Consider the following 22,494-nt stretch of genomic DNA (forward strand, 5'->3'; position numbering starts at 1 on the left):
AGAGATTCACATCTTTAATGGGCAGTATAAACATTTCACTAATTAGCAATCCTACAGAAAATGGTCCTTTAATTCTCAAGTTCACTCCCCTGCCCTATTCCTTCTTTTTACTTTATCTATGCCAGCATGCTGTTAACGAGCTCATCTCTAAAATGGCATTTCAATTAGATTTCCAAAGTCACTGAGAAGGAGGGAGGAACTTACCCTGCTTTCATTAAAATGCTTTTCCTTCAAAGCTAGGCTTTTCCAAAACAGAAGAACATGGTCATTTTCTGTTATGATTTTTAAGGCATCAGGTGCTGATAATGAAACTGAAAATTAAAGGTGAAGTAGGATGCGGTTAGTAGCTCAACATCTGAGTCTCCGTTTTCTTGTCTGTCAAAGGTTGATTAAATAATGCTAATCTTGAAGGGATAGGTTAAGGAAGGAATAATACACATTACCGCTTAGTATACAGCCTAGCACATGGTAGACACTCTTTAACTGGCATCTCTTTTGTTGTTATAATACCTTTAGCCAAGATATCTGGACATTATCTAGACTCAAGGATGGCCAAAAACAAACGGGGTAGGGGGAGGAAGGGATGGGGTGGGAGGGAACCATGTTCAAAGTTTACCTGGACTTCTGCTCTGGTTCCAGTCTACTTTCGTGCTCCAAATGCCAGAGGCCTTAGAGGTCAGTGAGGGCCTAGGGAGCTCGGTCTGAAGACAGAGCCCTAGAATGACCACCGAGTATGGCCCAGGCCCACGGTTCACACTGCCGGCCTCCGTTACTGACACTCCTGATATCGCCTGCTGCTGTCCGAGTAACTGAGCTTATTACTTGCTCTCTGAACTTGAGCCTGACAGCTGAGCCAGCCTGGAGCTGGCAGCAAATCCCCCTTTAATCTGCTGCCCAGTTACTGGTCTCCGTCCATTTCTGCACATGATGTCGCCCCAAGGAACCACGATGACCTCAGTCCAGGTGCCCAGATGCAAAGCTTGGCTTTAAGTGGCCAATGTTCAGTTTTATTTCCTAACTCTCTTGGAAATGTCAGAACCAGCTAGGGGAGGGGAGACTAGAGGAGATGGAGAATATGGAAAACGACAGCCACTCCCCAGCCCACAGCGCCCTGGCCACCACCCTGCAGCCCAGATACTGGGACCCCTGCACGGCTCTGCCCCAGCGTGGACACTGCGGGTCGTCTTCGCACTTCCTGTGCAATTACTGATAGAAATCCTATGTCTTCAAAAAACTAAAAAATAAAAAAGGAAAAGAAGAAATCCCATGCCTAGAGGGGTTCTAGCGGCACTGGGAGTGCCTTGCCGTGTGAGGGGGGCCGCCAATCGCTCGTCGGCTCACCTGTGGTAATTTTGATACTGGAGTCCTTGCTCATGTTCCCCAGCTGAACGATCACATGGTATTTCCCTCCAGGCTCCAACTTGCTAAGGGTGTATTCCACGGTACTGTTGCGGGATTTCACCTTGTAGCTCCGGTCACTCTTCCTTATGAGATCTTTAACTGCAACTGCATATAGCTAGGACAAGAAAAAGACATTTTAATGGTAATCAGGAACCTGGAGTTGTTTTACTCTTTGTAGTTCAATGGTGGCCCATGTAATATAAGTATGTCAGTGGTTGTGACCCCCGGCAACAATATTTTGAGCCCCAATGTCTGTTCTTTGGAAAGCCTCTGGGGTAGTCATGTACCAAGCTTATAACAAGTATTCACTCCCAGATTTGTACAGAGAATTGTCAGTTTGATCCACCTACCCCACCTATCCCCAAAACAACAACTCTAGGGAAAACCACATTTGTGATGGCAGCAGCAGGTAGGTTGGAACATGCAAGAAAAACCCCAGTTCAGGGCTTCCCTGGTGGCGCAGTGGTTGAGAGTCTGCCTGCCGATGCAGGGGACGCGGGTTCGTGCCCCGGTCCGGGAGGATCCCACGTGCCGCGGAGCGGCTGGGCCCGTGAGCCATGGCAACTGAGCCTGTGCATCTGGAGCCTGTGCTCCGCAACGGGAGAGGCCACAACAGGGAGAGGCCCGCGTACCGCAAAAAAAAAAAAAACAAAAAACCAGTTCAGTGTTCAAATTCTCTATCTCCACTGCCATAGTGTCGGGATGTCGTCAGAGGGGAACAATGAATGAAAGTGTTCAATTCCAGCTCTAAGAGACAAAAAACCCCATTTACTTTCTCCCAGGTTGCTTCTTATGTCTATGGGGACAGGTAGAAAGTAAAAGGACAGGTAGTAAGCACAGGGAACTCAATCAACAGGAAGAAGCTGAGAGGCCAGAGGAGTCTTTGTGACCAAGCATTTAAAACCACCCACCCCTGGGACAGCAGGAAGGGCAGAGGGCATGGAGGTCAGAGCAGCCTGGGCAAGGGAAAATGGGAGGTTTTTTCTAGAATCAATGCCTCTTCTCTTAGGGCACGGGCCAGCAAACTTTTTTGTAAAGGTTCAGAGAACAAATATCTTAGACCTTGAAGAATAGATGGTCTCTACCACAATTACTCAACTCTCTTGTTTGTAGCATAAAAGCAGCTCTAGATAATGTGTAAACGAATGGGTATAACCTGGTTCTAATAAAACTTTATTTAGAAAAACAGGCAGTGGGCTAGATTTAGATTTGTTAGTGAAGGTAGAGAAAGCAGAGAAGGAGGGACAAACCAGTATGGTAGCCAGGAATACTGGAGATGTGACAATGAAGAAGAGGCACCTGTAAGGACCCCATCTTTGACCAGGCAGAAATAGGGGGAGACCTCCTGCTGAGCTCCAAGCACCAGGACTAGGTTTCTTGCCCCCTTACAGGACCCACCCGCCCCCAAACCAGACCATGCGTCCCCTCACCAGGTCCTGGTCAGGAGAATCGTATGGGGATTCCCACTTGATGACAGCGGAGGTTTTGCCTGTATGAACCACGTGCAGGTGACGGGGAGGAAGCCTGCTATCTGGGATCATCCTCACCACGACGTAGTCAGAGGACGGCCCCTGGTAGGGCGCCACCACCCGGACCTGAAACAAACACCATTCGAACTCATGCAGTTGTCACCAAACCACTGTTTCAACAAAATAGTGACATATGGATACAATTAAAATTCAATGCATACAAAAAGATGTAGAATAATTCCCCACCTACCCCAGATCTCTAATCCGTTTTCCCAGAGGTAGTACTAGTAGTGATCTTATGTGCTTCCTTCCAGAAATGTCCTACACAAATATAAGCCCAGATATACGGGTATGTGTGTATAGATATGTACTTATATATGTGTGTACTTATGCATGCATGTATATGTGTAGCCTACTGTTCTTAATTTTTTTTACACAAATGCAAAAACATTACACATATTATTATGCTCTTCGCTTCTTTTACTTAATAATACAGCATGGAGATTTTTCCAAATCAGTACATTTGGAGTTTGTTGTATTTGTGTTGGATGGTTGCACTATACTCCATCACAAAGATAAGCAACAACCCTTTTAACCAGTCTTCTCTTGATAGACATTTGTTCCAAATCTTTTGTTTTCACAAGCAACAGTATACCAAACATGTTTCTCTAAATATCTTGGCACACATGTAAAAGCATGTAAGCTAAATTCCTAGAAGTGGAATCTGACAAAAGCTTTTATTTATTCCTGTGACCCATTCTCCAAGTTCTCAATCCTGCACAAGGGAGCTGTAGTTGGCTAAGTGGCCGTTCATTCTGCGTTTCAAGTAAAAACCTGATGCTTGTGAAAAAGAACCATCCTCCCGTGTGTGTCTCTCTCACAGCCCCTCTCTCTCGCACAAATACATGCACAGGGGCACACGCATCGCACACGGATCCTGGAATCCACATCTCCAGCTCCCCAGGTCCTGGGTCTGAGCCAGGAGGCCAGCAATTAAGACATCCTCAAAAAATAAAACATTCTTCTGTACTCCTGGCGCAGGAAACTTACCAGAAACAAATACTGCTCATCCCCACTGACAAGGACTGTTTTGTTGTGCTGTGATGTAGTCAAGCTCTTGGGGTTGCGATACAGGTCAAGAAAGGATGTGGCATAGAAGATGCCGTAAACCTGGTAAAAGGAGAGAACAGAAAGGACACCAGTTCAGTGGCCGGTGACTTCACTCTCATGAAAGCCCTAATTTAAGACCCGGGGAACCACTTCAAATGAGCTCACAAAGAATTCTTCATTCAACATCTATTTCATCAGCATTTACAGAGAAGGCACCCTGGGCCAGGCAGTGGCTTCCCACCTACAAAGATAAATACGGTGCAGACTCTCCTCAGAGCTTGCTTTTTTGAGGAGAGCCAGGCAGAGAGGAAATACAGAATTATCAATAACAAGATGCAAATGTGGAAGGTTAGATGCTACACTAGAAGACTGCATAATAAACTGGGGAAAAGAGGGGTTGACCAAGGTGCGAAGGGGATAGCAAGTGTGCAAGCTCGTGGAGGGGGCATGGGGAGGGAGGGCGGGCACTGTTGGCTGCCTAGGACATTCCCATGCTCCCCTCGTCCCTCAGCAGAATCCTGGTTCTTAGTGAGAACTGCTACCTGGAAACATGCCTACACCCACACCTCCCTCCAAGCGGCAGAGGCCACGTGACAGGGCTGGTCAACAAGATGTCAGCAGATGTTCCAGGCAGGACCTTGGTGAGGACACATTGAAATGCAGGGAGCGGTGCCCTTCTTCTGCCCTCCCGCTGCCTGGAATATGCAGGGTGATGTGGTCCAGGAGGCCCTCTGGACTGCAAGGTGATGCCACAGGCTGGAGGTGGCAGGGCCTGGGGCCCAGATCAAACTGTGCTGCGGCTGTAGAGCTCCCAGACGGCTGAACTCCAAACTCTGACCGACTTGTAATTAGGAGGGAAATAAACTGTTGAAAGCCACAGTTACTCTCCATTCCTGTTCTATGCACCCATTCTTAACCCTAATTGGTACACGTGGAGTTTAAAGCAGGAGGTGGGAGTCTGATGGCCTCATAGAGGGGAAAGTGGAAGCTGAGAGCATGTTTCTAATGGGGGAAGCATGAGGAAGCTTCCTTTGTAAGGTAGAAACAAAGGGCATTTTCTCCAAGAGCATATGAGCAGGTAAGAAAGGGGACTTGAAAACCGTACAAGTTTGGAGAAGCTGTGGGGATGAAGGGAGCCCATCAGGGACATGCAAAAGGACTTGTATGTCTCAGATGAGCAAACGGGAATGGAACAGGAACAGGGGAAGGAGAGAGCTCAGATGGGATGGCAGAGGGGGACCCAGGGCGCAGGCAGGCCTGACCCCCAGAGAGAACAGGCCCGTGGCCACCATGGGGTGGAGGCTTCAACCAGGAGCCAGGAAAGGGGTCCCTGGAGCCATGGAGCCAGGGTGTAAGAAGGCCCCACGCAGACAGTGATGGGGGCAGCTCTTGCGGTGCTGACGGCAGCCCTGAGTGAGACCCCAGCGTCCGCAGTGAGAGGAAGACGGGCGGAAGCTGAGAGCTTCGTCCAGAGGACTCCACCAGCCCCTGACCCTCGGAAGGCTACCATGAGTGTAAGGGGTCTCTCAGCCAGGAGGAGGCCGGGCTAGGCTCCTTCTCCAAGTTCACGTGTGGTGAGACACTAAAAACAAGTCACGGGCCAGTGTTCTGTACACAATGCCCCACTCTGTGCAGACAGCTGGGGGTGACAGGTGGGCAGGCTCTGAGTTGGGTACTTAAACAGAGATAAAGGCCCCTCTGTGATAACGGTCTACTTCCAGGTAAAATGGAGACCGGGGGGGCTCTGGGCATTCTCATCTCTGTCCCTGCCCCAGAGTCAGGTTCTGGAGCAACAGAAGAGCCCAGGCTGTTAAATTAGCTGGACCTGAGCTCTAACTCAGCCTGTTGCTTACTAACCCTCGACTTTGGCCAGTTACTTCACCCCCTCTGAGCCATGGTCTCCTCACTGGTAGAGAAGGAACATTTACCCCACAGAGCTGATGAGAGGACTAAGTGCGAGACCACGGATGAAGGGTAGGCATCGTGCCTGGCACACAGTGGGTGCTCAGTTAACTCCTACCTCTCCCTCCTCCTTCACAGCTGATCTCACAGACAATTAATTACTTGCAAACCTTGGTTCTTTCCCCACGAACCAGTCCTGCCCCCGATGCACACTGGGGATGCCCTCAGAAGACAAGACTCATGCCAATTCCTCCTCACCAGCCACTGAGGATTCACTAAGGCTCAATTACAGATTTAGTTCCATATGCTTTTCCATTTGGAAAACCCAGAAAACAATCCTTCCCTTCAAGAACTTACAAACTACTCAGGGAGATGACAGTGGACAGAAGATATCAAATCGGATATGCAGTATCTAATGAAACATTATGCTGTGTGGCGTCAACTCTAAAGATTTAGGAGTTGGTAAGGGAAAGAGATCCAGTAGAAGAGCTAGGATTTGACTACACAGCAGCAGGAGCAGGAAGGATTCCAGGGCAGAGAGAGCAGACGCCCTGGTGCAGAGGCAGGAGGGGCATGATAAGAGGCTTGCGAAAGTGCACCTGAAAGCAAAGGAGGGTGCACACTGTGGAAGGCGGGAAATCAAAACCAGGCTCAAAAAGAAGCGCAGGGCTTCCCTGGTGGCGCAGTGGTTGAGAGTCCACCTGCCGATGCAGGGGACACGGGTTCGTGCCCCGGTCCGCGAAGATCCCACATGCCGTGGAGCGGCTGGGCCCGTGAGCCATGGCCGCTGAGCCTGCGCGTCCGGAGCCTGTGCTCCGCAACGGGAGAGGCCACAACAGTGAGAGGCCCGCGTACCGCGAAAGAAAAAAAAAAAAGCGCAGATCTAATTCCAGTGAGTCAAAATGCATACATGAAAACAAAAGGCCTATATACAAGTAGAGCCAGCATCCTGGAATGAACTGGGGTGGGGCATGTTTGGGGGGACAGAGAAAGCAACCTGTGGGCGGGGGATCCCGTAGGTGAGGAGGGGCTCGAGGAGCCTGAGGCACGGTCCTCAGGTGCATACTCATTGTCCTGCAGGCGACTTCTCACCCATCCCTAGGTGAGACTCCCAGCTGGGGAATGTGCCCCCTCCTCAAACTAGGTCTATTCAGCAAACAGCAGGGGGCTCTTTGTCTTGGATGCCAGGCCAGGATGCAGAAAGGGAGGCTGAGGCAGGATGTCAGGCGCCTCTAGAAGGTAATCCAGAACTGACTACAAGGGTAGCTTGTGTTTGGGGTGAGAAGAAAAACAACAGCAACAGAGGGGGAAGCCCTGGGGGTGTCTTGTGGCCTAGTGCCAGGCGACAGTCCATCCGTGCTCTGCAAGGGTCATCCTGGCTGACTTACCACATTCCTGGGGCCGGTCCAGGTGCATTCCACCGCCGTCTGATTGACGGCCTTGGCTTTGAGGCTCGGGGCGGGTGGGCGGACTCCTCTGGTCGTGACATGCTCAAATGCCAGAGGACTGTCCCCCAAGTCAGTCTTGGCCCAGGCAGAAATCTCGTAGGTTGTATGAGCTGTCAGGTTGCCCACTGGGGAAACAGGGACAAAGGGCTGGGGGCAGCAGTCAGGAATACATATCTTTATATGCACACCCTATTTTTTTTAATGTCATCTCTCCATTTAAGTGCGCCCCACATGCTGGAGAATTTTTATTACTTTACAGATTCACTCAGCGTGATTTATTAATGACTACTGCAAGCAACACACTGCATGGGCATGGGAAAATCCCTTTTAAAGCTGCCTATCTGGGGATATAAATTGGTACGACCCTCCTGGAGAGCCATTTGGCCTTGTGAGTCTTGACATCCTTCATAACCTTCAGTGCAGTTAAATGAGAGGGATCCCAAAATTTGTGCAGCCAGGATGTCTGTCACAGCGTTTGTTATGGCAGAAAAAAGTATAATCATCTGACTGCCTGGCAACAAGGCAATAGTTAAATAATGTGCCTCCATGAGCTTCACGTGCATTCCATGAACTATTACGCGGCCACTAAAGGCTGTTTCCAAGAATATATAATGAAACTAGAAAATTCTGTTATTTACATTCAGTGAAAAAGGCAGGATATAAAATTCCATACAGTATTATTCAAATTTTATTTAAGAAGATACAAAGAAATCAATGAGGAGGAAAAGTATTAACTTAGAACCACCCAAAATGTAAAAGTGGTTTCCCTGGGAAGTGAAATGATAGGAAATTAAAAATTTGATTGTACCTTTTTTGTTTTCTAAATTTTCTGTAATAAACATGTGCCCCCTTTCTAATTAGGGGAAATGTTATTAAAAACTAAGAGAGCAGTGAACAAAAAGGAGGGTGTGCTAAGAGGACAGTCTTTGGAATCGGAAGGACTTGGGTTCAAGGCCCAACTCTACCCTTCGTACTTGTACAAGCAAGAATGAAGTATTCAAACTCTCCAAGTTCATTTCCTTGTTGGTAAGATGGAGGAAAGTGACAGCACTTATACCAGCTGGCTGTTGCAGGGAACAAAAAAAGAAAATTCCTCTAAATTGGTCGGCACGACGCCTGGCATGGAGCAAGCCCTTCGTGTGTTTCAGGCAAAGCCTGGTAAGACTTTTGCTCCCGACTCTGCCAATTTCTATTGGTGTAATGTTGAGGCGATGAGACCACAGCCTTTGGAATTAGAGAGGCGTGGATTCCCGTCGTGGCTCTGCCACCTTCTGAGGGAATCACTCAGTCCCTGAACCTTGTTTTCTCGTCCATAAAATGAGTAGATCCCACCACACTATTCTGAAGGTGTTCTGAAAAACACCACACACAGAGTGCCTGGGTAAATGCCTGTATACAGTCAGTGCTCAATATTAGCTATACTCCTGCACAGCCTCCTTAGGCAGCTTTTGGTTCCCTCCCGCCAAAAAAATATACTGTGTATAACAGAACGCCTGCTAGGATTGAAAGTACTTTGCAAACAGAGTATAAGGGAAGAGTAGAAGCTCCCATGTCCTCTTCAACATTCACAAGCAGCCTTGGCCAATGAAGGTTTTGTCTTAGAAATAAATGAAAATCCTTCCTTTAGTCCATCTTCAGATATGAGAATTTTAATTGAGACTCACTATCTGTACAGATACAAGAGGAACTGGACCCTCTCCCTTCCTCGTCTCCTTGCTTCCTTTGCTCAGTCTGTTGGTCCACTCGTTCAACAAATGTTTACTGAACGCCAATTATGCAGCAGGCCCTGCGCTACCTTGAATCAGCAAAGAAGGAGCAAACCAGGGCAGTAAAAAGAGAGACAGGTAACTAAACCCAGGAACTCTCTCTTTTGGGAGGCAAAAAGCATCTGTAGAAGGTTAACCTGGCTTCCTTCCAGTGTTTCCTCCTTTTTAAGCCTCCAACTTCCATGAAGAGACAACAGGTTAGAAGGGGATTTGGGGAACCACCCAATGGATCCCTCACCTGGACTCAGGAGTCACTGACAGCATCCTCAATGGAGAACACCTGCCCACTCAGAACGGCTGCAGAGAAGACCCCCCACCTGTCCCGCCGCCCCACACAAGCTCTACTTCCAGGAAAGCATCGGTCTAGCCTTCCTCCTTACACACCGACCAGCTCCAGGGCGCTACCTTTGTGTGACAATATGCTTCCTCGGAAGTTCATCGTTCTCTTCTCCTGTCTGTGGGTGTCGAACGCCCAGAAGAGGTTCACCACATAGCCATTCACCTGCCAAGGAGCAAGAGCCATGTTACAGGAACAGTCCACACTCACAGAGCTCACCAGACACTAAAGGAAGATCTTTTCTGTTGTTCCTCGGGTATCTATCTCCCTTCTTACAATGGACGGGCTAGTCCTTTGGATTCTTAAACCAGTTCCATTTGTGCTATCATTGACTACTTATACTCCCTCCTACTTCTAAAAACAAATGTGAGACCATTTATAATACAACATATAGATTCAATGACACAAAAAACTTAATAAATAATAAAAGGACAAGAACCAATTTAAAAAGGCAGAAAGAAGGGAATTCCCTGGCAGTTCACTGGTTAGGACTCTGAGCTCTCACTGCCGAGGGCCCGGGTTCAATCCCTGGTCAGGGAACTAAGATCCTATAAGCCACGTGGCACAGCCAAAAAAAAAAGGCAGAAAGGCTAAAAATTGAAAAGGTAATTAGATTACGGTAACTAAGGATCAGTCTTAGCTCAGGTGGTCCTTGCAGTCAAGGCCGAGAGGTCCATACAAAGGGGGCTTGCTTAGATCTCTTTTGTCTAATGGGAGCAAACACATCCATGGGTCAGGAAAGACTACCTTTTCCAAGTCCTGAGCTCACAGAAGGATTTGATGTGAAGGTCTTTAAAAATATTGGCCAATGCACCAAATTAAAACGTTTTCAAGAGCAAAGACTATAGAGACAAGGTCTACACAAGGTCATTTCTGGCATCAGCTGTCTCTGAAGCCAAAGGCATGACACCAAACTGTAGTTCAGTCAGTGGCACAGGCTGTTGCCCCCACCACAGCTTCACAGACAGGGAGGGATATGAGGGGAGACAGACAAGAAAGAACCCCAAGAAAGGTGTGTGGCAACTTGAGAAACCAAAGGGACACAGATAATTATGGTGAAGTTGGTCAAGCAGATGGACCAAGCGGAGGGGAGGAAGGTGCTAGAAGGGGAGAATATTAGGTGGATCTAAGTGGATACGCTTCCGAGGTATTTGACTCTCTCCTAACACTCACTCTTGGGAACCTCTGCATTAGCGCTCGGCACCAATAAAATCCAATAAAGCTGAAAATTACAGGGCATACATATTCTGTTAACACCAACTCTTCATTTGCACTGTAACTGTGAATCATTTAATTATACGGTAAAAAAAAAAAAAAAGGCACCAGGCTGAGGCAAAATCATTACACGTGAAGACTCGAGTTGTTCTTCGTCGGGGGAGGAACCAACCTAGGTGTGGTATTTTAGCTTTGCTGGGTCAAGTCATTCATTTTTCTTAATCTTCCCGTCCTCTGCCGTATCGGTTCCCATGCAAAGTAAAGCCCCATTTCAAACCGCCCAACCGCTGGTTTGAAATTTCCACGTTACCTTGATGTCAGTGTCCACGGACAGGGTAAAGCTTAGAGAATTTTCACCATAGCTGTCAATGTGGATGTCTGGGGGTGGGATCACTGAGAACAAAAGAGGGATTCAAAAAGAGAAACCAGGTGATGAAAAGGGAAGAAGGCAGAACTTAACAGTTTTCAACTCAAGAGACAAAACAACCTTTCAGTCGGGGAAGAAAGGGCATTTCTTTGGCGGCTTCTACTCTTCCCTTTTACCACTGTTGTCCTGAAGCTGAGGTTAGGTCCACAGTTACCTGGTGAACACGTAACTACCTCGGCTCAGTCAGCTATCCCGGCAATGAGGTCGAGCAGAAAAGTTCCATTATGTAAATGTCCCTCATTAACCCAGCTTCAGCCTGGTTCTGAAAGGCACAGGGATCACACTGAGAGCCGCCTGTGTTGGCACCAACAAATTCCCAGAGGGCTCAAGTCCTTTTGGAAGGTTGACGGCAAGCTAAATCTTAAGTCCCAACTTGTAAATGCGCGTGTGGCAGGACGGAAAGGATCTGGGCTCTGGAGTCTCACGCTGGAGTTCAAATTCCTGGAGAGACACAGCACCGTGTGACCTGGGGCAAGTTACCTGTCCTCGTGAAGCCTGGAGATGCCCTCTGTACTTCTCAGAGGTGGGAAAAGTCACTAAAATAATGCATGTCAAGGGCCTGGCACCCAACTACAGTTCCCTTTCTCTCCCGTTCCCACGACAGATTAAAGAGCTGACGAGCATGATGGCATTCTCAAAAAGATCGGAGCTCGAGCTGGGAGCTGAGGGCACAAGGAGAGGGCGGCAGAGAGAAAAGACCCCTCTTGGCTCAAGTGCCGAGCATGATGCCGGTCACTGTGAAGGTCTACCCAGCAGAAACCTGACAGTGTGCGGCCAAGCATAGCCCAGGAGCGCTGGATGCAGTCAGCATCATCGGAAGATAAGCTTTAAATGACCGCTTATTAGACTCTCAGCACATATGCCTCTTATACTGGCAAAGCAAGAGGGACTCAAAGGAGTGCCTCAGACTCTGTGGCAAAGAGAAGTACCAAAATCTGCAGGAGTCTCTCCAGATGATCAATGAAAGTGGGCTCAAGGAAAACACAGCAACCAGAAGAAGAAAGGATATTAGGAGTTTCAGGCAGCCAGCTCAGAGCAAAATAGTTCGGGTGCTGCTGTAAAGCTGACCTGGGTTATGATCGTGGTGGCTGGGGACAGATCACAATCCTCTCCGGATCCCAGTTCCCTCAGCTACAAAATGAGCATAAGAAGACTCACAGGGTTGATAAGGATTAAGAGATCAGTTCACGTAAAACAACCCGCAGGGTGCTTACTACACAAGCAGTGCTCAAGAAAAGGTGGCCTTTCTCACTGCTGTTATAATTAATCCACTGCGTTCACTAATGAAGGTGGTGATTCTGGGTGACGCCACCACTGTTTTGTACCCCGTCTTCTTACCTTATTAGGACACGAGGTCACAGATAGATCACAACTCACACTTTTTGACTTGGCACACAGTTGCCTAACACATGCCCTCACCGACACACATATGAGGAGTTGGGGTTCATCCTCAAAATCATATTAAGGAAGTTAAAGAGAAGCGACCACCCACTGAGATTTTCAAATGCAGGTGTGACTTACGATGAGGAATTCAAGGTACTACCTGTTTTTCTGATGACCTTCCAATGTCCCTCCTTTTCAGTATGTATGGTCAGTCTGTTCTGACTGACCTTGTAGAGGAAAATAATACCACAATCAAAACTCTCGGGGAGTGTGAACTCGGTACACTTTTTCCAATACCCACACACTCCCTGCTCCACAGACTGGCTGGCTTCACTAAGTTTAGCTGCCCCTGTCCTGATCTCAATGACACCATATTTCACAGGCGACCTGACAGTGACTCTCCATGACCCAGAGCCTATTTCTCACAGGCTCAGATTAAAGTATAATCCCCCAAGCACGTTCCAGGCGACACTTCTGGCTTTAACGCCCGCCAATCCAAAGACGAAAGCCCCAAGCGCCAAAGCTACAATCAGGAAGACGAGTTGGACTGTCTCCCATAGAGTGTCAGAGCCTTCATTTCACTTGCTTCAATTCACTCACTCATCCACTATTTCATCAGCTCCTACCCGACACCACCCTCGAGGCACGTGTGCAAGGCAAGGAGCCCCTCCCGGCAAGCAGGTGGTACAGTGGTTCAGGGCACAGGCTCTGGACTCAGGAGATCAGGATCCAATCCCAGCTCTGTCACTTGACTGACTGCGTGCAAGAGACATAACCTTTCCAGTCCCTTATCTGTTCTTATAGTTGTTCTGAGGGTTCAACGAGATGAGCTGGTGTATGCAGAGCAGGTCCGTGGCAAGTCGTAAGCTATGACTCCAATCAGCTCGAGCGCTAGAAAACTACCACCTAAGCATCGTCGGTCGGTGCCCCTGGGGCAGTAACAAGTGTCAGCACGGCACTCTCTTAAAAACACCACAAATACACATGGACAAGATCATCTTTATCTCGGCTGGGAAGGAAGGACTCCTTCTATTTTTGATACTGTGCCTGAGAACAAGGGCATGAAGGCCTCTGGAAATCCCTTTGTATGTTTTTATTATAACAAATGCTCAGTTCTAGAAGGAGGAATACCTTCAACAGTTGCCCCCAAAGACTTCATGTGTAAAGCACTATGGAGACGCCCACAAAAGTGCGTGTATCGGGGAGAGGGAGGCTGTGTGAAGTTTCCTGATCTCTGCTTCTTCATTTTCCAGTCACACTGAAAGTTATCTCCAAAGGGTTATTCTATCTTCTCGAAATCTGCAGATGCTGGAATCACTTACCTTTTCCTTTTATGGTGGTAATGGATTTAGAATCGCTCCAGTTTCCTATTCCCCGACTGGTCACTGCAGCCACCTTTCAAATCAGAGTGCAAATTGGTATGAAATACAGGCAACATACCACACAGTAAGAATCCCGAGTGAGCGAAAGTGGTGAGGCTTTGGCTATAAGGGTGGAAGAAATTATACACAGAGGGATTCAGGATAGACAGAGGCCCCAGCAACTGAAATAAGACAGGGAAAGAGACAACGGGAGGGAACCTGGGTGAAGGGAATTGTGATAGCACTGACATTATGAGGGAGTCTGTGTATACACTTCATGGTCTCAAAACATGTTTTGCACAAAATCTCTTTTCTACTGAAGATGTTGATAATATATTTCATAAGAACCCCACAATATCATTTTATAAATGCTACTTATCATAGCTCTGCATCTCCCTGCAGCTAAAAATAAGCAGAAAAGAGGTGGGTGCAAAAGTAATTGGAGCTAAAGCACTAGCAGAATGTCTGGGTTAAAAGCAGGTAAAGCTGCATTACCATCGGTTGTTGGTTATCTGAGCAAAGTCTGATTTCAAGTTCTCTGTGGCCTTGGTTTACGAGACTGAAAGAAATGACAAGCTTCCAGAGCAACAGGTTGGGTATTGAGCACACCACGAGTAAGCATCTCACAAAGGTAGGCACGGAGTTCTCATGAAAGGCCAACCAGCTCCCCATGTTCCAAGACCACCTGGACGGCTAAAACGCGTGTGAACACTCACTCTGACAGTGTACTGAGCGTTGACCAGTAGGTTCCTTATTTCTGTCAAGTTGCTAAGAGCTCTCTGGGAGGCCCACATCTTGGAACCACTCCTGCTGTACTCTACCTGAAGTGAGGAGAAAAAAAATACTATGGACAGGTAACCAGAGGTCTGGGCATCCCGACATCTTGCAAGGAGGCAGGCGGAGAGAGGGGAAGGTGAGATGCAAAACGTTCCAGAGGATGGATGATCATTTACAAGGCGACAGCAAACCACGTCCTTGTCGCACAGAACATGCTTCTGCTCTACCAGCCCCGGCAATCTCCTGCTCTCACCCGCGCACAGCCCGCCGCCAGAAGGACTTACGATGTACTCCCGAATGAGGCCGTGGCTGTGGGCGGGAGGGGCCCAGCGGCCCACGATCACTCCTTCCACTTCCCTGTGGAGCGACAGCTGGAGGTTCTGAGGGGCGTCTGGCACTGGAAAAGAGGCAACTCAGGGTTAAAATCCATCTGCATACTCATCAACTGGAGGAATTTCCCTGAGCTTAAAACTCGGACGAGAAAGAATCCAGAGCTGGCAGTGGGACCTATCTGCTAGAAAGCGCTGTCAGCTGACAGAACACCTTTCCTCTCTTCCGGAATGCAAGGCCTGCTTGCACTCATCACACATCTAATGACTGCACGTATCAGACCACGCCTCAGCGAGTCTGATGCAGGCCGGGGGCTCACAAGGGCTGCAGGATAGAATCACGTGGGCGGGCTAAGTCACCACTGGCCCTGGGCTTTGATGCTGAGATCTTAATTGTCAAGGACGGCATCTGCTGTCCTGAACTCTCGTACAACCAGAGAACCACTGGTGTGGCTACAAAGAAATAAAGCTTACTTTCTCTCTTTTTTTGGTCACGCCGCGCAGCGTACAGGATCTTAGTTCCCCGACCAGAGAGCAAACCCATGATCCCTGCAGTGGCAGCCCGGGGTCTTAACCACTGGACCGCCAGGGAAGTCCCAAGACTTACTTTCTAATAGCACAGAACTTCTAGATTCAAATGAAGGGACCCCCTTCAAAGTAGGTTTCTTAATAACTTCACTGCTGGCATTTCTGAGACCTTTCGGGATCTCCCCTTTTGTGACTGCCTTCAGAGGCCAATTAGAAACCACACAGAAACCAGTTACAGTGCTTTCCAGCCAAACTTCATTTTGACTGCACAGGAGTTATTCATGTTGATAATCCGCTGAAGATGAATATTAAGGGTTGAACTGTATCACCTCCGACCCCGAATTCAGGTGTTGAAGTCTTAACCCCCAGTACCGCAGAATGTGTATTTGGAAATAAGGTCTTAAAAAAGTCATTAAGTTAAAATGAGGTCATTGCCCCTTACCCAGTGTGACTGGTGTCCCTATAAGAAGAGGAAATTAGGACACAGACACGCACAGAGGGCAAACCACGTGAAGACGGCCAAGGAGGCCTCAGAATGAAACCAACCCTTGACCTTGGACTCCCAGCCTCCAGAAATGGAAGAAAATAAATGCCTGTGGTTTAAGCCACCCTATCTGGGGTACTTCGTTATGGCAGCCTCAGCAAGGGAATACAGTGAATGTTCGTCAACAAGCCATGGCCTGCAAGCCCTTGGAGGGCAGGAACTGTGTCTTATTCATCTGATTCTCCAGCGTCTAGCCTAATTCCTGAGCAGTAGTAGGGACTCAGCTACCATCTGTGGAAAGAAGATCAACGAATGGGATATTTCAAAAATGGTTCCACTTAGAGTTTAGCTAAGCTAGCCCATGGTATTGCTGTCTCAGCATCCACTTTATTTAGACAAATAGGCTAAGGGGGCCTTAAATTGACATTAGCCCCCAAGCAAACCCTGGATCACAGCCCAAAGAGTCACAAGCAAATGCAAATCCCTAACATGACTTCCCCAAGGGCCCTTGTGATAAAGTCTCCCCACCTCCCAGGACCTTCTCCCTCGTGCTCCTTAGGTAAGACTCCCAAGAAGTTTACCAAAACCCCCCTTTTTTGGTGTGAATTGGCCAAACCAGCCCTAGCCCAGGAACTCCACAGCACTCCACCCACAAATCCTAAAAAAGGCGTGTGCCCCAGGTCCCGCTGCTCTCTGCCTGCACCCTGCCTTGACCTCCTGCGTGGCCCCTTGAGGTACGCGTATACCGCCTTCAGAACCTGGGAGTAATAAACTTCTCTATTTCACTTTCCCTGGTGGGCTTCTGCTGACTCTCTGGCACTCTCTCTGCTCTACTGAACAAATGTTATTCTAACAAAGTCATAACTCATAGATTCTTTTTTGTGTGTTTTGTTCAGCACTTCCTTAATTTCTTTTTTCTTTTTTTGAATTGAAGTGTAGTTAATTTACAACGTTGTTTTAGTTTCAGGTGCACCGCAAAGTGATTCAGTTTATATATATTCTTTTTCAGATTCTTTTCCACTGTATTTTGAGCATAGTTCCCTGTGCCATACAGTAGGTCCTTGTTGTTTATCTATTTTATATCTAGTAGTGTGTATCTGTTAATCCCAACCTCCTAATTTACCCCTCCCCCCAATTTCCCTTTGGTAACATGTTTGTTTTCTATGTCTGTGAGTCTATTTCTGTTTTGTAAATAAGTTTGTTTGTATCACTTTTCTAGATTCCATATATAAGTGATAGCATATGATATGTGTCTTTCTCTTTCTGACTTACTTCACTTAGTAAGCACTTCCTTACACTCTGGCACTACCAGATGCTCCAGGCTTATCTTACAGATCTCCTGCCCCAGGCCTGGATTTGGCCATTTCTTCAAAGAGCCCTGTGTCCTCTTATTGAAGAAGGCATTAGAAACCTAAATCTGAATGATAAAGTTTTTCTGGGCCTTCTCAGTTGACAAAGCAGAAAAAATATGCGTTGTGTACTAACCTGTGCACATACACAGATCTAGAAATATTTTACGTGTAACCATCTACACGCACATTAAGATAAACATGAGTTCATATTAACATCTCCAAATGTAAACATGGTTCTGATGGCAACTGCAAATGAAAAGTTCACAAAACCTGGGGAGCAGAGATCACAGGAATCAGCACTGTCACCCAATGTCAACTACTGTGAAGGGGGAAGAACTAGGGAACTCTCTATGACCCAAGGGTTTTGGTAAATTTCCTTAAAATGAACCCACAATACTTCTGACGAGTCTCATACGTTAACAATGATTATCTCCTAAGTACCAAATACTGGGAAATACCTAGAGACGGAAGGTAGAGGTAGAAAGAGGGCAATGGTGGGCAGAAAAACATTATGTGTGGTGATCATTTTGTAATTACAGAAATATCAAATCACTATGTCATACACCTGCAACTAACACGGTGTTGTAGGTCAATTATACTTCAATTAAAAAAAATCGTTTTAAGACACTGAAAACAAACGTATGATTACCAAAGAGGAGAGGGGGAGAGGGATAAATTAGGAATTTGGGATTAACAGATACACACTACAATATATAAAATAAATAAACAACAAGGACCTACTGTACAGCACAGGGAACTATATTCAATATCTTGTAATAACCTATAATGGAAAAGAATCTGAAAAAGAATACATATATATATGTGTATAACCGAATCACTTTGCTGTACACCTAAAACTATGTAAATCAACTATACTTCAATAAAAAGAATTGTATTGAAAAAAAAAAAGTGACATAGTAAGAACAACTCAGCCAGGACCATAAAACTTAGCCACATAGGAAGCACAAGTACTTTTGTTTCCACGCTCCTGAGCATCCTGGGAAACTCTGAAAATCCCACATAAGGTCCTGTCCCTGCCATAAAAATAAGCTGTAGCACTTACATCCTTCTGGAGTCCTCAGGGTCACAAAGTCATTGGTGCTGTGCACCTTGCTCAGACACTGGACCTGGACTTTGACCTGATACGTGGTGTCTGGCTTCAAGACTTTCAATATTGTGTTCGTTTTATTGCTGTGGGTTTCCAGAGTCTTCCATATGCTCTCTCCAACCACCCTGGCCAAGAGAACAAAGATAGCATCACATCAAAGCCGCATGGGGCGGCTGAGATGTCTGAATACGTCAAAAAAGAGCTGCTCTGTGCGCACACAGAGTTTATGGAACATCCAGTGGCAAAAGAAACATCATTTTCTCCCATGGCAAAGATGGGACCCACCTGTAGTAGACGTTATACACACAAGAAGCAGAGGGCATTTTCTTGGGCCGCATCCAGGTCAAAGTTACATCCCCAGAGAAGTCAGCTGTCCACTGAAGATTCTGTATTTTGTATACATTTAATTCCTCTAGAGAGAGCAAGGGGAAAAAAGGGAAATTGATATCTTATAAATCTTGGATTTCAAAGGACCCAAGAGGTTCCTTGGTTTCAGGCAGACCTACTGTGATGTGGTCAGGCCACCATCATTATCTTAAGACACCCCAGAAAAAAAAAGAGTTCAGACCTTCCTATATAACCTTTCCCAAGGTCTCCTAAATTTCCAAGCATGGCGTTTCTCCCTGCATTTCACCTCCTTGTCTGCACTGATTTAAGCCTGATTCTCAACAGAGAATGCTACAAATCCAAAGACAATGTCATGGCAGGATCCATCACTGCTACAGACTGAAATGTTTGTGTCCCCCAAAATCCATATGCTGAAACCTCATCCCCCATGTGATGGTATTGGGGGTGGGGCCCTTGGGAGATGATTAGGTCATAGGGATGGAGTCCTTGAAAATGAGATTAGTGTCCTTGTAAAAGAGGCCCGAGAGAGCTCCCTCACACCTTCCACCGTGGGAGGACACAGAAAAGACAGGCTGTCTGTGGACCAGGAAGTGGGCCCTCACCAGACCACCGAATCTGCTGGTGCTTCAATCTCGGACTTTCTAGCCTCCAGAACTGTGAGAAATGAGCTTCTGTTGCTTCTAAGCCACTCAGTCGGTGGTACTGTTATAGCAGCCCCCAAATGATTGCTAAATGCATTCCAGACAGAAGGATGGAGTTCACCCCACCACAAAGCCTGACGCTCTGTGGGAGCAACGATGCCTCAACACGAGGGATGTCCTTCCAAAGCCAATCTAATATACTCCAATATAAAATAAAAATTAAAAAAACTCCTATGAAAGATCAAGTTAAATTGTTTTATTTGTATAACAGAATGCACTACTGTAATTAAGCAAATCATAATTCTAAGACACTACCTAATTTTTCATAAGTAATATCTTGATTAAAATTATCATTATTTAAACTCAAAAACACCCCATTCTAAGGTGTAACTATTATATATAGGATGAATAAACGACAAGGTCCTACTGTATAGCACAGGGAACTATATTCAATATCTTGTGATAAAGCATAATGGAAAAGAATATTTAAAAATAAATAAATAAAAGGATCCAAGTACTAATACAAGGACTAAAGCAAAAGAAAACAGAACAAAAAAAACCAAAAACACCCAATCTAAGACCAACATTTCCCTGAGAGGGGCGAGGTGGGCTGGAGGCTGCACCAGAGGCGGGACTGGGCCTCGCCTCACCTGCAGCTCCAACAGTGAGCAAGGAGCTTTGCATTTTCAGACTGAGGAAGAGCTCAAGAGGGTTCAACCTCAGGGCCTACCCAGCAGGGCCGAGGGTGAGCCCGGGGTCCTGGGGGGCCACACTCACCGCTGCAGGCGTGCTCGTCGCTCTCGTCCGAGCAGTCCAGGAAGCCGTCGCAGCGCTCGGAGAGCACGATGCAGGCCTCGCCGTCCTCGCACCGGAACTCCTGGCCCGTGCAGGTCAGGGTGCTGCGCGTGGCTGCAACACACGAGGGGCCACGGTCACCAAAGGTTTCTCGTGTTCGGGAAAAGGGAACTCATCAGCTTCTGCTTCAAAAGACCCTCGGGATGGGGGTGGCGGGGACCCCACGCTGGCTTGCTAATCCCTCTTCATTTGACATTGACCGGGGGAAGGTGCCTTCAGGAAGGGCCAGGGCTTTGGCGTCAAAGAAATCAGGGTTTACATCCCGCTCTGTATGAGCCTGAGCTAACTGTTTAATTCAGGCGCACCTCGTTTCATTGTGCTCAGCTTTTTCATACTTTGCAGATAACTGCGTTTTTTAACACATTGAGGGTTGGTGGCAGAGCCGGTGCCATTTTTCTAACTGCATTTGCTCACTTCATGTCTCTGTGTCACATTTTGGTAATTCTCACACTATTCCAAACTCTTTCATTATTACTGTATTTATTATGTTGCTCTGTGATGAGTGATCTTTGATATCACAAACGCGTGGCAAAAAGATTACAACTCACGGAAGGCGCAGGTGATGGTTAGCATTTTTTAGCAGTAAACTATTTTAAAATTAAGGCATGTACGTTATTTTTTAAACATATGCTATTGCACGCTTAACAGTCTAAAATATAGTGTAAACATAACTTTCGTATGCACCAGGAAACCAAAAAATCCGTGGGACTCGCTTTATTGCCGTGGTCTGGAACGGAACCCGCAAAACCTCCGAGGTCTGCCTGTAGTGCCCAAGTTCAGTTCCCCGGTATAAACCTGGGGTGACAACTCCATCCCTATGGTGTCTACAAGGACCCAGTGAGATCAAGCACCTGGAATACGCCTGAGAGCAGGCATCCACAAGGTGCAGCCCTTCCTCTGCGGTGCTTATTCCTAATCGTCTGCTCCTGTTGTCAGTCTGCAGTCCAGAATGACCCTCTGATTTCTGCTTTGAGTGAGACTAATAATAATGAGATGAATCACAACAGTAAGAGGCATGTCTATTGTATGTAATCTTTTTAATTGTTTAGCTTTTCAAAGTATTTCCGCAGATGATGAAATAACGCAAGTAAAGAGCACTGATGAGTTAAGAGTTATGCAACTCGTTGGCTAGAAACCATCATCTGATGTTCTCTCCAGTTTGGAAAGTAGATTTAAACTGCATGAGAGGCTCTAAAAAGGAAGCGATGACAATGTAACTGCAAATGATCCCAAAAAGAAGAAAGATGAGAATGGCTACAGAAACCGCATCTGCCACCCCAGGTAGGTCTGCACCGGGTCCTGGTTCAGGTACCTTGGGCCTTCATGATAGAGACTCACACCTGCCTGCTCGGCCCTGAACAGGGAGAGTTATATCAGAACCCGACCCCACCAGTAAAGAGGTTCTAAAGTTACTCTTGCTCCTCCGCATCAAATATGTCCATGTTCAAATCCCTGGAACATGTTAAAGTCACCTTATAAGGCGAAAGGGACTCTGCAGATGTGATTGAGGTAAAGACCTTGACGTAGGACTTAAGCCTGGGTTACCCGGGCAGGTCCATCCAATCACACAGGCCCTTAAAAGCAGAGACCCCAGGCCTTCCCTGGTGGCGCAGTGGTTGAGAATCTGCCTGCCAATGCAGGGGACACGGGTTCGAGCCCCGGTCTGGGAGGATCCCACGTGCCACGTAGCAACTGGGCCCATGAGCTGCAACTACTGAGCCTGCGCGTCTGGAGCCTGTGCCCCGCAACAAGAGAGGCTGTGATAGTGAGAGGCCCGAGCACCGCGATGAAGAGTGGCCCCCGCTCGCCGCAACTAGAGAAAGCCCTCGCGCGGAAACGAAGACCCAACACAGCCAAAAATAAATAAATAAATTAAAAAAAAAAAAAAAAAAAAGCAGAGACCCTTTCCCAGCTGTGGTCAAAGAGGAAGATGTGAAGACCAAAGAAGGATCAGAGAGACAGAATGTTGCTGGCTTTGAAAATGGAGGAAGGAGGCCTCTAGAAGCTGAGAAAAGCAAGGAAACGGATTCTGCCCTGGAGCCTTCAGAGGACTCAGCCATGCCTTCATCTTGGTTTCAGCCAGTGAGACGTCTATCAGATTTCTGACCTACAGAACTGTAAGATAATAAATGTGTGTTATTTTAGGGCATTAAGTTTGTGGTAATTTATTGCAGTGGCCATAGGAGACTAATACACACTTGAAATACTGTAATTTGCCCAGATCTTACATTGGGATTCTACCTCAGTTTCCTG

General features: G+C 47.1%; 1 protein-coding gene across 1 annotated transcript in view; it reads right to left on the bottom strand.

Moving 5' to 3' along the window:
* Window positions 1–22,494, bottom strand: part of SORL1 (sortilin related receptor 1) — a 161,043-nt gene that overhangs the window by 10,735 nt on the left and 127,814 nt on the right. The window contains exons 33-45 of the mRNA XM_082659998.1: window positions 20,164–20,295; window positions 18,683–18,809; window positions 18,353–18,522; window positions 14,881–14,993; window positions 14,536–14,640; window positions 13,781–13,853; window positions 10,959–11,041; window positions 9,502–9,598; window positions 7,271–7,455; window positions 3,921–4,040; window positions 2,832–2,996; window positions 1,342–1,516; window positions 205–311 (exon numbers count right to left, since the gene is read on the bottom strand). Of these exons, the coding sequence (XP_082516124.1) occupies window positions 205–311; window positions 1,342–1,516; window positions 2,832–2,996; window positions 3,921–4,040; window positions 7,271–7,455; window positions 9,502–9,598; window positions 10,959–11,041; window positions 13,781–13,853; window positions 14,536–14,640; window positions 14,881–14,993; window positions 18,353–18,522; window positions 18,683–18,809; window positions 20,164–20,295 (1,652 nt within the window). The remainder of the gene's footprint in view (window positions 1–204; window positions 312–1,341; window positions 1,517–2,831; window positions 2,997–3,920; window positions 4,041–7,270; window positions 7,456–9,501; window positions 9,599–10,958; window positions 11,042–13,780; window positions 13,854–14,535; window positions 14,641–14,880; window positions 14,994–18,352; window positions 18,523–18,682; window positions 18,810–20,163; window positions 20,296–22,494) is intronic.

The sequence above is a fragment of the Grampus griseus genome (assembly GCF_964374135.1).
Source record: "Grampus griseus genome assembly, chromosome: 8".
NCBI lineage: Eukaryota > Metazoa > Chordata > Mammalia > Artiodactyla > Delphinidae > Grampus > Grampus griseus.